At 40.1% G+C, this 16,076-nt stretch overlaps 2 protein-coding genes across 2 annotated transcripts in view; one reads left to right on the top strand and one right to left on the bottom strand.

Annotated features, from left to right (window-relative positions):
• The window catches only part of LOC124162119 (heat shock protein 75 kDa, mitochondrial), a 426,004-nt gene extending 424,844 nt beyond the window's left edge, over positions 1-1,160 (bottom strand). Inside the window, exon 1 of the mRNA XM_046538526.1 lies at positions 911-1,160. Coding sequence (XP_046394482.1) covers positions 911-1,145 — 235 coding nt within the window. The 5' untranslated portion in view covers positions 1,146-1,160. The remainder of the gene's footprint in view (positions 1-910) is intronic.
• LOC124162118 (neurogenic protein mastermind-like) overlaps positions 1,151-16,076 on the top strand; it is a 592,489-nt gene continuing 577,563 nt past the window's right edge. Inside the window, exon 1 of the mRNA XM_046538524.1 lies at positions 1,151-3,134. Within this exon, the coding sequence (XP_046394480.1) occupies positions 2,877-3,134 (258 nt within the window). The 5' untranslated portion in view covers positions 1,151-2,876. The remainder of the gene's footprint in view (positions 3,135-16,076) is intronic.

The raw sequence follows: 16,076 nt of genomic DNA on the forward strand, positions 1-16,076 counted from the left end.
ACCTCGAGAGCAAATGGACTAGACAATAGTATAAAACTCCAGGACGAATAATGCCAACTCTAAATTTACAATGATATAATTCTGCAAGTTCCTAACGCATCTATTTCAAACAAACTGTACCAAATCTCCATGCTATGATGAGATCTCACTAGCACAACGAAATTCAATCGAAAATCAAATATCTCAATAAGAGATAATTAGTATCCTAAGCATTCAAATAATTGCAACTATAAATATCTGACTTTAGTAATCAATCGTCATCATCATTATCCTAAGCCATTTATTATTCTTTCTAACAAACGAAGAGTTCGAAAACTTAAACTAAAACTGAATTTCGCCAACACCACATTTGAAAGTAACAACAATATAGTCCAGTTAATGATGTAAACCAAATAAAAAAATTTGATTCAAGTGACGTTTGAACTAAGTGAATGAAACCATTAACTTCACAAATGGCTATCCCTTTGCAATGCGAAAACAAGGGCTAAGCTGAGACATTGAATACACGAAATAAATGATATGACTTCACATTAGCACCAATATAAATACATCGATCTTCACAAGCGCTTATTCATTACAACATGATATTCATTATTCGCTGTTAATAACCAACTGGCATTTAAAAATTCATATTAAATTCAGTAAGAATGATGATCTCACAAGAGAATGCAATTGCGCACATTACCAGTTACATCATTACTCGAGTCAAAAGCATCCCAGGATTAATATTTCTGAAGATCTCATTATTTGGGTGGCTGCCACAATAAAATCGATCAAAAAGTATGAGCAAGACCAAAGACTTCAGCATTAAAATTCAAAAATAAAGGTCAATACGACACTGAATGCATAAGCCGGCGACCTCACACATTATATATAAGAGGTTTAAGCGAAATAAAAGCTTAATAAATACCTTGGTTGTATTTCAAGTTGTATACAGGTCTTATCTTGCTATCTAAATGAACACAGCGACCAAATTTCACGACAATCTTTCCTAAATTCACCACACGCTGCATTTTCATGGAAGCGGCCATTATGGTAACACGTGAAAAGTCGTAGAGTCTCAGCTGTTCGCCGCCAGGTGACTCAAGGGTGCGGAAGGCGCTGCGGTTTTGTCGCTCGCCGAGCAAGCCAGTTCGGGCACTCATAACTGGCCAAGAGGCTCACGCGTCGGTGGAAGTTATTCGTCCGAAGTACCAAGTTTGTGTGTATACAGAAGTGTATGCGTGGTTATAAGTGTTAAAAAGTTGTGTGAAGTTCTTTCAAGATTTTGCCAGACCTGAGTGACCATGGCATCCTCATTCAGTTATTAATAATCGCATCTTAAAATACTCGTGCTCGATGTGAAGATAATGTGGAAAGTGTTGCCGAAGAACGGACGCGCCGTTGTATGAGAGAAGGCGCGAGGGAACGGGCGGGGGATGGCCGTGTGTCTGCTTCGGCGGCGTGCTTCGGGTTATTTGCCCGTCGTTATGGAGCGCTATCGCGGAGTAAATAAAACTAACACCTTGAAAGACGGTGCCGGATTCGTCTTATTCGGGAGCACGAGTGTTAATCCGCGGTGGTGAGATTTTGCCCTTTGTTTTTGTGATCTAATCTGCTACGAAGTGGCATTCACTCCCCCTCGTTTTTGCCTGGAAAAAATAACCCCAACGATTTGCAACCTGTTGTTCAAGCCTGATTTCATCGTAAGTGATTGTGTTCTGTCGAACAAAGAATTTGAATTGGCGTCGTCCCCCGGTTATATTAAATTTGTCATCAACTGGAAGTGAATTTTTCCGTCATGTTGCTGTTTACGATCTCAAGTGTCATCGCTTGGAGGAGTGGATTGTGCAAACACGATCTCATTGGCATGAATCAGTGACGGCTGTGAATGTGTTAGTACGTGTGAGTGGTGCGTGTTTTTGTTGTGGTCTGGTCTGTTGCGATTCCATTTGGCGCGTTTTATCGCGCGTTAAGTTGGTGTCTCAACAAGTTTACTAAGCCTTTTACAGCGTGGTGCCCCCACAGGAGTCCACCATCCTGCTACCTCTTACAATTAGAGGTAAAACAAATTATTCAGCGGCGCCCGAGAAAAAAAAATCAACCGTGTCAAGCAATACAAGTACAAAGAACTTTATGCACAGGACGTGCGTACTGTTTCAAGTCAGAAAAGTTATAGAACCCTTACACGTTTGTTTATAGAAGCCTCGCTACTGTCCTTGTGTTTGTGTGACTGTGTTTGTGTCAGTGTCCTTGTTGTCTTTTGTCTGCATTTCCTGACGCTTGATTAACTACCTGCTCTTTTTTTAGACAGGGTAGGAAATATATCATACATTCCACCGACTGAAATAGCAAGTATTTTCAACTCTTTTGACAGTTGTCGTAAACATCTCCGTGATCAAGCATGTGACTGACACGTGAGATCAGTAAATCTCCCACGAAGATGTGATCGCATAACAAAGGAATTAGAAGTTAGGGTAACCAACGGAAGAGGAAGGAGGTGATATTGTTTATACCCCTAGACTGCGGACCTTCGCTTCGCGACCGTGTATTCCTTTCCTCAGTGGGGAAGCGCCCCCGGAGAAAATAGCGCCCAAGGAAGAAGCGGAGCCAAAATTAAAGGAAGACCAAGAGGAGCCGCGACGGCGGCCAGCAACCACGCGTTTCTAGCCGGCGACAATCCTGTCACCCTGGCTCACGGGGGCAGACTTGGCTGCCTGGACGGCGGGGGGGCGGCCGGGGTCCCCCCTGGACCCCAGGGCCTTCTGCCCAACAGGAAGCCCGTGCCGCCCTCCACGGCGGCGGCGGCAGCTGCGGCGGCTGCTGCCGCCGCAGCCGCGGCCGCCGCTGGGGTGAACGTCGGTGGTGGAGGCGTTGGACCTGTCGGACCCGGAGGCATGGGTGACGTCCTACAGCCCAAGAGACAGGCCGTGGTGGATCGTCTGAGGCGTCGGATAGAGAACTACAGGCGGAGACAGACGGACTGCGTGCCGAGGTACGACACCACCTTCCACGGGCTGTGCGAGCAGAATGTACAGGAGACACTGATGCTGAAACAGAGGTTTCTGGAGACAAAAGCGAAGAGGGCGGCCAAGAAGTCAGACAAGAAGCAGCACGATTCCTCCGGCGGGAATCTTCAGGGAAACGTACACGCGGTGAGTGCCTTCATTTGTTTCCTCTTCCCCCACTCCTTCCTCTCGTACGTGTTTCACAGCTAAGCGACAAAAGTTTTTATGTTGCGTAACGATCTCCATCGTGTCTGGAAAAATTACTAGTAATTACTCTCCGTTTAACATTGTCTAGCGTACACGTAATCTCCTTTGTACTTGACAGACTTACTGTGATGGCTGGAGTACTGTATTGTATATTTTGCAAGTTGTCGTCTTGCTATTTCTTGGCACTTACCTTCTTAGGTTGTTTTTTTACAGGTCCTCTGTCCAGGGACGTTTGGTCCATTATGAGGGTATTTTTGGCATTTTCTTTGCCATCGTTCAATGATCTCATTGTTGCCTTCCAAATGTTTCAGTTCATTCAATGCTCGTGCAAATTTAGTGTTCGGTATCACCCGATTCACATATCTGTTAAGTTACCCCGCCTCTTTTGTTAGGTGGCTTTTCGAACCGAAAGAATATTTGTCTTATCTGCCTTCTCGGCCACTTGTAGTGTGTGGCCGGTGTACCATGTAACCGTTTAAGATGCCTTCTTAGCTCTTTCATGCCTAAAATTTACTGGGTAACGTCCGCTTCTTATTGCAGTGCACAGCCTGTAATACTTTCTTTTTCCTCGTTGTTTCATATTCACCGATTTTTTTCTTAGTTAACACCATATAAATGTGCCATCGTTGAAGTTACCAGGATTCCTATAATCTCATCAATACACAACTGTTGTATTTTTATTAATATTCAATTTAAATTTTCCCTGGTTTTATCCATCATCATGACTATATATGATTCGAGTATTCTTTTCAACTTCTTTGCTGTAATTACTGAAGTTAGTTCCGCTATCTTGAATGCGTTTTTGTGTCTGTCTTTGCCTTGAGTATTTTTTTAATAAAAATAATGCAGCTTTACGTCATTCTCCTATGCTGAGAACAACATTTTCTCCCAGTACCAGAGTGAAATATTGGATTATTATTTTTTAGTTGGGAACCAAGGGGATTAAGTGACTTGTCAATAGCGATAAGAATTTTCTTATTTATACTTGCCTTAGCCTTATATGAAGCTGGCATGCCATGTTTTGATTGAGGGAATAAGTTGATTTTTTTATGAAATGTCTTTATGCTAACATGTTGATTAACATAGCTAGAGGTATAGGTCTAAGAGTGATAGGCAAAATTGTTTGCCATCATTCTGATATATTTTTAATATCTTCATAACTTATTTGCAAAGACTTGTTTGCTGACTGCAACAAAATAATAATATAATCAGTAAACAAATCTTTGTAAATAATCCCTGAAGAAGATATGAAAATATATCAAAACGTTGCCTTGAACTATACACCGAGATGATAATCAACATTAAGTAATTGATTTCAAGAAAATGATAGAAATCGATTTATGCTAACATGATTTTGTTATATTTGAATATCCTGATACCCTTATCTACGTTTTCTTACTCAATTCCTACTTAATCCTATACAATATTATAAAAGGATGTTAACCGCAAGTATATTTTTCTGTTCAATGCTGCTCATTTCATTACGCGAGTTACCCAATTGAACTGTGCCATGCGCATTTCAGATGCGCTATCTCACCGTCCACACAGAATGCTGACGATAATATTACTTAACTATTTTAACATCTTGTATCGATGCGAAGTTTTTGTATAAAATTTGTCTAAATCTGTCTTTCACTGTGCCTCAACTTTTGTAATCCATATAATGCTTCATGCAAATTGGCCATACATCTACATCTACAAAATACCCTGCGAGCCACCTCTAGGGTGCTTGGCAGGGTATTGGACTCCCACATACACACCCCACGGTCCAAAAAACGTCACGCATACTAACAAATTATAGTACCCATAATGGGCATGCATCTGGTGCGAGTCACACCCAGTCGGCATACATCCACCTTTACGTTCCAAAGATCACTAAAATCGTTTCGTAGGGCAACGTTAAATACGGGTGTAAGGTTCGTTAATGCCATAACCCCACTATGTTGTAATTTACATTAACTCCGTAGTCGTCATCCCAAAAAGCTACATCTCTTTCATCTGTCCGTGTGGGATGTCAATATTGTTCCTTCGCTGTGGTCAGAGCTGGTTCATGCGTCGCGGAAATGATAGCGAGAGATTTCCGTATCGCTGAGCGAAATTCTTTGTAGGCTCAAAGCGCCGCATGACACGATTTTACGTGGAATTTCCCTCAAAATCGCGTAGCTAACCTGCTTGTACTGATCCAGCGCATTTTGCCTGCGGGCATAGCGGCGGGATAAAGCGACTTCATCCCCATGAATTATTTATAAATAACGGGGCTAAATGAGTAATGCTGTGCAGCTTGGCCCCTTTCTCCTGTGCCATTACGCACGGATCGCCCTTCATGACACCGTGCGACAAAGGCTAGCGGCGGGATCGACGTATCATTATTTGTCCAAGGTAAATTAAGTCCCCTCTCGGACGTAATTTTATTATCGAGGGGAACAATACCTTTTATCGCTTCATCCTTAACCTTTTAGTGCTTGTTTCCGATAATTACTCTCGCTCTCCACTGAATAGTTCTGCCCTCGGCCTTTTATGTTTACGCTGACGGAAAACAGCGAAATCCCTCCATTTATCTCTCTAGTGTTTGCTGCGGAAGGGGTTAATGTATTTAAAGTGAGCGCGAAGGCTTGCTGATAGTGATTTGTTCTTTGGTATTTTGTTTGAACGTAGCTCGATTAATCGTGTCTAATAAATGTGCATATGAGATCGCGTGGCTCTATATTAATAATTTCCTGTTTTTTACTGTTCTTTGCGTTAATTTTGAAAATTTTACTCAAGTAATTTTTGCATTAATTCCATGCCATGCGGACATAAGGGTTCCACACAGTAACCCCTGAATCTCCTACATTTGTTTGCAACACTTCACCCTCGGTGCTCAATTAATTAGAGCTATGTTCCTTTCGAGATGACTATGGATATATTTTGTTCCTTTATTCCTCCATCCTGAGGATACAAGTGTATTCGTAGCGCTCAGTCAAGTAATATAGTGCTCAAGGCAGGCTTTTATGTAAGTTGCGAAATCTCTGACGCGAAAGTGATTTATATTATCTTACGCGTTATGCCTTTCTTCAGGAATCCATCGGCATATCAGAATCAGCCCTACCTCTCTTCAAATGAATCATATCCTCCTCTTCCGGCGTATCTATCATGGAAATATCGTATATCATGGGAATAATCATCGTGTATAATGGGAACGAAGCGTCTAAAAATGTAAGGTAGCGTATGTCTCCTATACTGATTCTCCCTATCGGTAAACACTTTATAGAGACTCGACGAATGAACTCACCTGCTCTATTCCACACAATAAGGACTTCAATTCCTGTCCAGGTTTCGATCTCCCCGGAGTCATTTTCAAGGTCTTGCAGATTTATAGTGTTGAGTTTTTCGCCATGTCTGTGTCAAAATTCCACAAAGCGGTCGTAAATGATAGACTACCAAGATAAGTGCTGGGCGTAAGCTCGATAGAGCGTTTCCTTTTTATTTTTCACTTGTAGACTTCACCATCCCTCTTCACCATCTAAATTTTCTTCTTCTCTGAAGGGGCATATTTCCGGTGACTTCAGAGAGCAAAGAGCGGAGCGAGCAAAGAGTTCGTTTTAGCGAAAAATATGCCCATAAAGCGCACCTAAATTATGTATACTCCAAGCATGTTGTTGATTTTTACTTAATTAATTCCTTCGGCCGCGTTTGGTACCTCCTAGTCCCTAGAATGTTTTAATAAATATTAGATATGTTTGATTTAGGCGTTGTGATAGTGTTGAACTTATGACAGATTTAGGGACGAACTTTTCCCTCTACCTGCTCTCTCTAAATAGTAAGCTATGTCGAACGTCATTTCTGAAATCTCCCCCTCAACTACTTCATCGTTTGGGTGTACCTACAGTGATCTCCTTGACGTTGAGTTGATTATTTCTCGTATTTAGAAAATTTTGACAGATTTCCGATACGTAAATAGGTGTCGGTATTGTAGACCGACTTCGATTACATTCGTCTAGATGAAGCGTGTTTGAACCCCGTTGACGGAGGTAGGGTGGGTGGTAGGATCTCGCTGATTTAGTCCCAGTGCGTAATGCAGGTTTCTTGTTGAATTTCAAATTGTTTGTAAGAAACTTTTATTTATTGGTGATCATTTTCGTATTATTCTCGACAACCTGTAGCTATTAAATTTCGCATTAATCCCCTGCTTACCCTCCCGTTTAAACGATTAATGCTGTTTTGTAGTGCACCGTCACCGCAAAAGCATGGACCCATCATTTTTTTCATATGCCAGGTTGTTGACACTTGAAAAATCATTTGGTGATCGATGAACTAAATATTTGTGTTGCTAGTATTGTAAAATTTGCCAAATTACAAAACATTTCATTCTTTTTCCCCTTACTTATGAGTGGATGCCTCCTTGAAACAATAAAATTCCATCTCCACGGCTCGCTTAATCGTTAACCTGTTACGTTAACGTGTTACGCTTTTCCAATCAACGCCAAAGGGTGTTCATTTCATCTCTTGATTTTGTCATGGTCATTGATTACATTTTGGTATCAATATGAGTTACTTATACATGAGGTATATCAGTTCCATTTAGACATTTTCATCGCTCAGTATTTATTTTATCACTTAAATAAACATTTTCCACTAATTGTAAGATATTTAACAAAACAAAAATGCGTATTGTCAAAACTGTGATATATCCATCAGGTCTATCAGCTATCCACCTACATATTGTGCTCGTAAATTAATGACCAGATTGGGAGTAGTTCTATCGTGCGTAAGGTATATGTCATTATTCTGTCAGCGAGAGATTGCTTCTCGCGTATGCTGGAATACCTTGCTCTGAGTCGGTCTAATCTGCAAACTCTGTTGATGAAGGAAGCAGTGCGCGCCAGTGGACTGAAGTACGATGATCTCACCCCTCCCGGCTAAATGCGTTTGTAAGTGAAAGACTCTGCCTACACTTGGGTGAAGGAAGGCGAACTGTTGTAACTCGGAAAGTTGCCTGAGGGGGATGATATGGAATCGTTGGGGGGCCCTGCGTCAGACAGCTGTGCTGGTGGGATCTCGGAGGTTTCTAAGAATATCTCATTAAGTTTCATGAATATTAATTTACAGCGTCCTCGTCTACGCAGTGGTGATGAATTCGTTTTGCCAAAATTTGGGAAAGTGGTGTATCGTAGAGAACCCCGTTATCCGAGTCTGAGATAAGGCTCAGAAAATCAGTGCTAATAAAAATATTAAGGTCCAGGATTCCATACCAATCAGCATTTTTGATAATATGCATTTGATTTCCACGAAATATTTTAGTGGAAAATGGAAAAAAATATTTAGTGATGTAAATTTTTAAATATGTATTTCATATATTTATAAATGCTTGTAGCGATTTTTAAGTTTTTCTCTGGCCTTTCTGCATGCTCTTATAATGATGTTTGTAATGGTCTGTAGCCATTGAAAATTCTGGTTAACAGCTATAAAAGTGACTCCAACGAGATAATTTATATTGGCTGACCGTATTTATGAGATTTTTATTCTGGCATATTTTGTCGCTGTAATATTTCGTTGAGGTTCAAATTACTGTTGTGACACCCCTGCTTATTCCCATCCCAGACTCGTACGTACTGTATGTCACTTTAGCGACTGCTGAAAGGAATTATAATATTTTTTAGATTGCCCTATAATACCTATACCTTGGTTAGCAATGAAATTTTCGTAATTTCTGAGTGAGAGATCAGTGGCTATTAATGGGGATGTAATTATTGCTATTAATCTCATATATTTAATGTCTGTGCATTCACTCACGCTATTTATCATAGTAAAGGCAACATCTCTGGTTTCCTTATAGCTGTCAAATATACATTGTATTTCGGTATTGGTCCTATTAGCCGATATTTGAGAAGCCTCACTGGCGTGACAATATTGGCATCTAGAATTACGAGCCGTCTGTTACGTTATCATTCAAGCTAAAATCTTCACGCTTTCAGAAAGTCGTTTTATCGCGCTCCCTTATCTTTCGCTGTATATCCCCTGGCAGCAGTTGATTGACGAGATGGGGGGAGCTCATTGGTGAAACCTTGTCAATATTGGCGAGAAGTACCTCGAAAAGACTTCATCTTGATGGGTCTCCGCGATTCTTTCACTCTCTCAATGGGGTGATAGTGGACGGTGATTTGACTCAGTGTCTTCCGAATGTTATGCCGGCCACCAGATATGTAGTAATTGCTCGATTTAAGTTCGAAACCTTACCTTTACGGAATATTAATGCATTTTACGTAAAATATCTACTTCTGTCCAGTACCTTACAAGTCAATGTTTGTTATGTATTTGTATTTTCTCTTCGTGACTGGCAAAGACATTTCCGTCTCCAGGTTCCTCGTGTAGAAGCTCCCTGTACCCTTAACTCTTGCGATAAGTTACATCCATGGTGTTTTGTGCCTGTGATCAAGCCACTCGATCTTATTTTGTCACTAGACGCTAGCATAAACAGATTATTTTATGCAGTTAAATCGAAACTTGAAGCTTGCAAGTGGCGGAACGGTTATTAGCAATACAAAATAAAGTGTCCTTTATTGCTAATATATTATGCAGGCAGCGCATTGTTCTTCTTCAGGAATATTAACTGTACAATGACTTGGGACTCCATAAAAATTAGACCTCATATTTATTTAACTCTGCCACTGAAGTTGGCATAAACTGAACGCATTTGGAAATTTAAAGATCTGATGCCGTTATGAGAAGGAGTAGTCATAATATATTCTGTAGGTATATAATACTCCGTGATGCTTTATATGTTTCTCTAATCGTTGGGTTCAAAGTAAATACCTATCTTATAGTTTTTTAATCAATATCGATATGGAATGGAAGTTTATTTCACCGTTTGGGATAGATGCACATCCCTCAAAATTTTCGATTTTCTATCGATATATAATCATTTGAACGTAATTCAGCATTCGCAAATTTCTCCGTCCATGCTATTTATCATTCATGAGGGGGTTTTTTAGTGCTGCTGGATAATTGACAAAAAAAATCAGTTGATTAGTAAACTCTTAAAGTGTCGAAATATTCAGTTTAAAAAGAAGACCATTTATAGTTGCACATGGGTCTTTTGTAAAGGCAATATTTTTAATGTAAACATTTAGGATCGAACCGTGTCAATATCGAGATAAAATCAAAACTGTTTAGGTAGCGGGAGATAGTCAAAATCGCCGAGAAATGATTTCCACTTAGATGAAACTTGGTCGTATGTATGTATGTGAAGTTGTATTTCACTAACATTTGTTGTACATATTTTTATAGTATTATAATCGGGGTGAAAGCAAAACATAGCGTTTCACATGTCGCTCAGTGGCACGTAGCCCTAGCACGAGGCTTTTCCGGTTGTGATGCATTTATAGACACCACTCCCGTCGGTGAAGTAAGGGTCATTTGTTTCCTCAACAAGTTTGGCTCGCGTGCTTTTGCGAGCCGGAAGGAGCAAATATTTTCGAGTGAAAAACTCGGGACCTCCGTGGCACTGACCACTTCCAAGGGCGTCTGCGAGTCAAGGGGGTGGGAGAACGATATTCGTCTCCGAGACCGCCCCCTCTCACCCTTCCCGGGATATGCCACCGTTTGCCGCCGGCCGGTTGTAGCCAAGGTGTTTAGGGGGATGAGTGAAGAAGGTGGAACAGCTTATTTTTTTTACTCCCTGTCCGGTATATTCGCCCGCTCTCCACAGACCGTCTGTCCGGGTCTACTTCGTCCTCGGAGGGAATGTCCCCCTCTCACAGTGTAAGGGCTTTCTTTTCGCTTCCTCCGTGACCATGGTTTTAGGAAGTGGCCCATAAATGAAAGGGACTGTAATGGAAGGTATATCCGAAGGTAGTCGTCCTCACAGGCCACCCTTTCTCTTCTGGATCGAAGCATGAGTGTCAGTTTTTCCTTACGTACTAAAAATCGGGCCTTTAGCTATCGCCAGAAAAATCTTTTCGGAGATATCTGTATGGCATTCATGTTTCGTGGTAATTCAACGGATATTCTGAGTATATAGGTTGGCTTCTATTGTGGTCTTGAGGATAATGTCCAATGAAAAAAGTGAGAGACGAAATATGAATGAACTATGATGTCCGAAGAGCTTATAAGAATTCATCAAAAGAAGAGTTTTCAATATTTCTAGGAATTTCTGCCGATTTTTTGTAGGTATCTTAACATGCCTCGCTGTATGGATCACATGCATCTGCGAGAAAATCACCTATTCGTGTTATGAGAGCCGAAGGGGTGTTCAGTATGGTATCATCAGTCAACTAATACTGCCAGTAGACCAGTACTACTGGCATTATTTGGGTATATTACTTGAAAAAAGACTTTTCCTGACATAAATATAGATTACAACTCGCATTGAATCAAAATATAGACTTTTGTCAGTCGTGATGAATAAATTTTCTGCCGCATGTCCGCCCTAGGATTTCTTTCCCGAATCATGCATCGCCAGCCACTCCAGAATGATTATTCGGATTTCTCAAATCGTTTTTTTTCACCGCGCGAAATTATTTCACCAATTTGGGCGTGTTAACCATGTAGTTATCACAATTTACTCTTACACTTATTCACACACTTGGCTGTTACAAGTATTATTTTCACTAATTTTTGCATTTGATGTTGCAGAATAAGGTTGGGGTAGAATATAAATATCAGTGATACGAAGACACATTATATCAACACAAAATGAACGTGGCACGCAACTGTTTGCTTGTCTGTCCGTTGTTACCAATGTAGTCTTTGGCAATATCTGGACAATTGCACTGGCCAGAATTTGAAGTCTTACTTGAAAATTCTTAATGAATATTGTGCAAGCTGTTGATTTATCTGACGAAGAGATATTATTTTGTTGAATATTTATCTTCAGGGCGTTCGATAGCTTGTAGTAAGGTTTACTCTTTTCATATGAAAATAGTTTAATGTGTAGTGCTTGAAGTTTTAGACATCAGGAAATCATATACAACGAAGTCTAGTTGAAAATTATAATATTTCATGTTTTACTTTAAATTAAGTAATTCGGAATCATTACAAAAATATTGGCCTTGGTTGCTTAGTCCCTGGAGCTGTGGAAGTGTGGTACAAAATTATCATATTTTTTTACTTTTTTTTGCCTTCTAAGTTAATGCTTTTATATTTTATATCCTTTTCTCGAAAAACTAAGTTAATTATTCGACTGAATTATGCAGCATGTTGCTAAAACTTTTCATATTAACGAAGAAAATGTACGCGCTGTTGTGTCGAGCGCGAATTTTTGTAATTAGAGGAAGATATTGTGGGAAACCATGATAGAGGTTTTTACTAATGTTACTAATCTAGTTACTGCTACAACTGGAAAGTGAGGAATGGTAATATCCAAGGTTTGAAGGGAAATTTACCTCATTCCCGGCTGTAGAAAGAAATAATAAATGTGAATGAAGAAAAGTGCAGAAGATGAGTGAAATGTGCCTCGTTTTTTATGTGCCCACCTTAATAGTTAGTATTTTTAAATTCTTCTTAATCATAGTTTAATGTGGATCGCTGATATGAGTGTGTATATAGATAACCTTGGTCCGTGAGTGGTCGTCTTCCATTTCATGCGAAATCGTCTTTTCCTGGTGTGATTATCAGCTGCATTATTCAGAGACGGGCTTGTGAAGCCGGAAGACGTATCGAGGAAGAGGATGAAAGGAAAGATTAGTCGTCCATAAAACAAGTCTTTCCTCCACGCTGGCATCATTCAGAAAAAGCTATTATTTTTTATTCTCTTCCATTTTCACCCCGTATGACTGCTAATAAAAAATTCCATGTCAGAATCCTTTTTTCAACCCACCTCCTAGCCAAACATTCGTTTCATTTTCTGAACAAGGTCTTCAGTTGCTATATTTTAATCAAATATTCCGTCGTCTCTCCCCGAGCATGTGGGTATTTACCTTGTATAGTTGACTCGTTCTACACCATCTCTGAATTTTTAGGTAATCCTTTTTGGAACATTTTCCCCTTTCTTTCGATATTCTGTCACTTTTATCGTCTCTTCCTGCGAAAAGAAGTCCCAATAATATGTATATGAGCTTGTTATCTTATTGTACAATTGATAACCGTAAATTGATTTATTTCTGCTCTTCAGAATGACTTGTGTTCGCAAAACGGTCATCGGCCCTGAACTATCTGAAAATTGTTATATTTATTTTTCATCCATTTCCATGCCTTTAGTGATCAAATTGAGACCCTAGCTAAAGGACCTAGCACATCTGCCATCTCATCCATGTTCCCCCATTGTGAGAAAGGGTCTTTTAACCCTTTCCTCCTCTTCCTACCTCTCCTACCAGTTTTATTGCTATTTCGTCTCGCTCATCGTCTTCGTTCAAGTGGTGTCATAAGAATTAAATATGGTGATTGGCAATATTCTTTCCATCGTTGTAAATCTGTGTTATTTCTCGGCAATTTGGATATCCGTTGGTACTCGTAAGAACAAATATTGTTGCAGGGATCGTTCCTCTTATTGACAGTCGTGACTCAATGGGAGTTTCGGTGAAAATACAACGATCTGTTGGTGAATCCCGACTTAAATTGTATTGTCTATTATTACGGAATGTTCTATTCGTCGTGAGCACTACTTGTAACATTTTTGTGCCTTCCGCGGTAATGGCGCTGACATTCTCATGAAATGCTACGAAATTAATTCACTCAGGAATGATATTCTACAGTAATTCTTCGTTAAAACTTTCGCGGGTGCTCGTCACTATGATTGACGCGGCGACATAGCCCAAAAGTTTTTAATCATAATGATATTCTACTGACTTAGAGCCAAAAACCTTTTTTATGAAATGCTCGGAAAACAGTCATGTCTAGAGTTTTTATCAAGGGTGACAATTATTAGTGACGTGAACATCATGTTAGTGCCGCTAGACTTACGAATCGAGGGTAGCGTCGTGGTTTTCAATCTACCGAGAAATAACCTGTCTAGATTCGATTCCCTGCCCGTGTCAATTTCTAAAAAGTCAAGAGATTGTCCATTGATGACGACATCTTTCACGGGTGGCTGCAAGGAGATTGGGAAAGAATCCGATTCTTGCTCCTGCTTGCACGTGTCTCATGCAGCGGGACCCAAACCCGCGACCTGCTCTCCCGGAAAACTCTTTACTTTCGGCCTTTGCAGACTTTGAGGGCGTGCGCGAAACCTGTCGTCGTCAGCTGATCGTGGGACCACTTTTTAGTTTCCTGGGGCGTCGAGGAAAAAGTCGTCCTTTTCGACGAACGTCCTCTCCGCCTTCGTTTGGCTACCGCGCGATTTGCATTCGCCCCTCTAACCTGCTGCAACACCGCTGCCCACTCAAGAAGTAGAGGCACTCGGGCTTGAAGTGTAGTCTCTCGGTGTAGCATTCATCGACTGCTATAACATGAATGAAAATGAAAGGCTCTTTCTTTGACATGTATGGTGAAGATAATTATGCGATACGTATTTGCATTGGCATTGTTTTTATTATTACTATTTTTAAAAATCATTATCATTAATTTGTTACAAGTAGGCCATTGGGCTGGTGGTAACATGAACATACGATATAAAACAATGGGAAACATCATAAGAAACCATTGGTCCCTACTTCTTCAACGGCTTTTTAAAAATATGCAAATTTTTCGGGAAGAGCTCAAATAGTTTTGCTGGAAGGTCGTTCCAGTCCCTTGTGGTCCTGTTCAAGAAGGGGAACTGCTTTGCATTTGTTCTTTGTGATCGGCGCTTTATCTTGAGCTGATGATCATTTTTTCCAACAAAGCTGGGTTTTTTAAAGTCCTTTCCTTACTCCTTCCATGCTTTTTCCCCTCTCATTATTATAAACATGCCACATTTTTCTGTAATTGTATATAAAAGGGAGATTTTTTGGTCGCTTGGTTTTGGTCTCAGTCTATTTTTCTAAAACGTCTCTAGGTTATAATGTTAGAGTCTATAAAACAGGATGGACAGGATTACTTTTTAATTCAAATCTTTTACTTTACTTAACGTTATATAATTTAAATACGAAAGTCAAGGTTTGTGAGCAACATCAAGATATGGGTTTGAGAAATTCACCTTATCAGTATGTGTTTTTGGGAACAAAGGGATTATAGGAGAGGCGAGGTGAGAGTATTTGGGCTGCGGTTATATAGATTAATCGTTAATTTTGGGAGTGCCGATTAGGGAATGAATGCTGAAGGTGCCTTCCTAAATGCATCGGCTACAGTTGACTGGTGATGATTTTTCTAGTGCGTGTTACCTCATTATCATTTGCTTGTATTCTTCGGGTCATATAGCTAGCCAGAAAATACCATCGAAAACCTGGGATTTTGATTACTTGAGATTACCGTGGTGATGTCGTTTTGCCCGAAAAATTAGTTTTCCTGGGTTAAGTAGATTCCCAATCCTGAGTTTTATAATCGTATTTCATGTGAATATTAGCTATCGTCATCGGAAAAGTCTTGAATTTGTCTTAATCGATTCTGCAGTCATTCTATGTGCTTTTGATGCCACAGAGTGAAGTCTCTCACTGTGACTCGGAAAATTTCGCGTCCTTCCGTGGTTTCGAAAATGATCTCTCCACTTACCCTTTGGGGTGTTGGGTGTTATTTTCTAGGAATATGATTTTCAAAAGCATTTGCTCCGGACTGAATGAGAAAATTCAATGTAGGATCGGGAACAGGACGTGGTTGATTGTGGTCGTTTAGATTGGACAAAATTATTTGTAGGGCCCTCCCATTTCTTAAAAGGACTTTGTGGGAACTATTCCAAATTTATGATCAAGAATATTTAGGTTTATATGAAGCATTTAACTTGTGGTTTTAGCGTTAGCGTGCCTTTAGCGGGAATAGGACGTGGTTGATAGTGAAGAGAATTATAATATTCCTCTCCAATTTCGTTTGTATCATAGTTTTCGCATAATGTAA

Source organism: Ischnura elegans, chromosome 7, assembly GCF_921293095.1.
Source record: "Ischnura elegans chromosome 7, ioIscEleg1.1, whole genome shotgun sequence".
In the NCBI taxonomy this organism is placed as follows: Eukaryota; Metazoa; Arthropoda; class Insecta; order Odonata; family Coenagrionidae; genus Ischnura; species Ischnura elegans.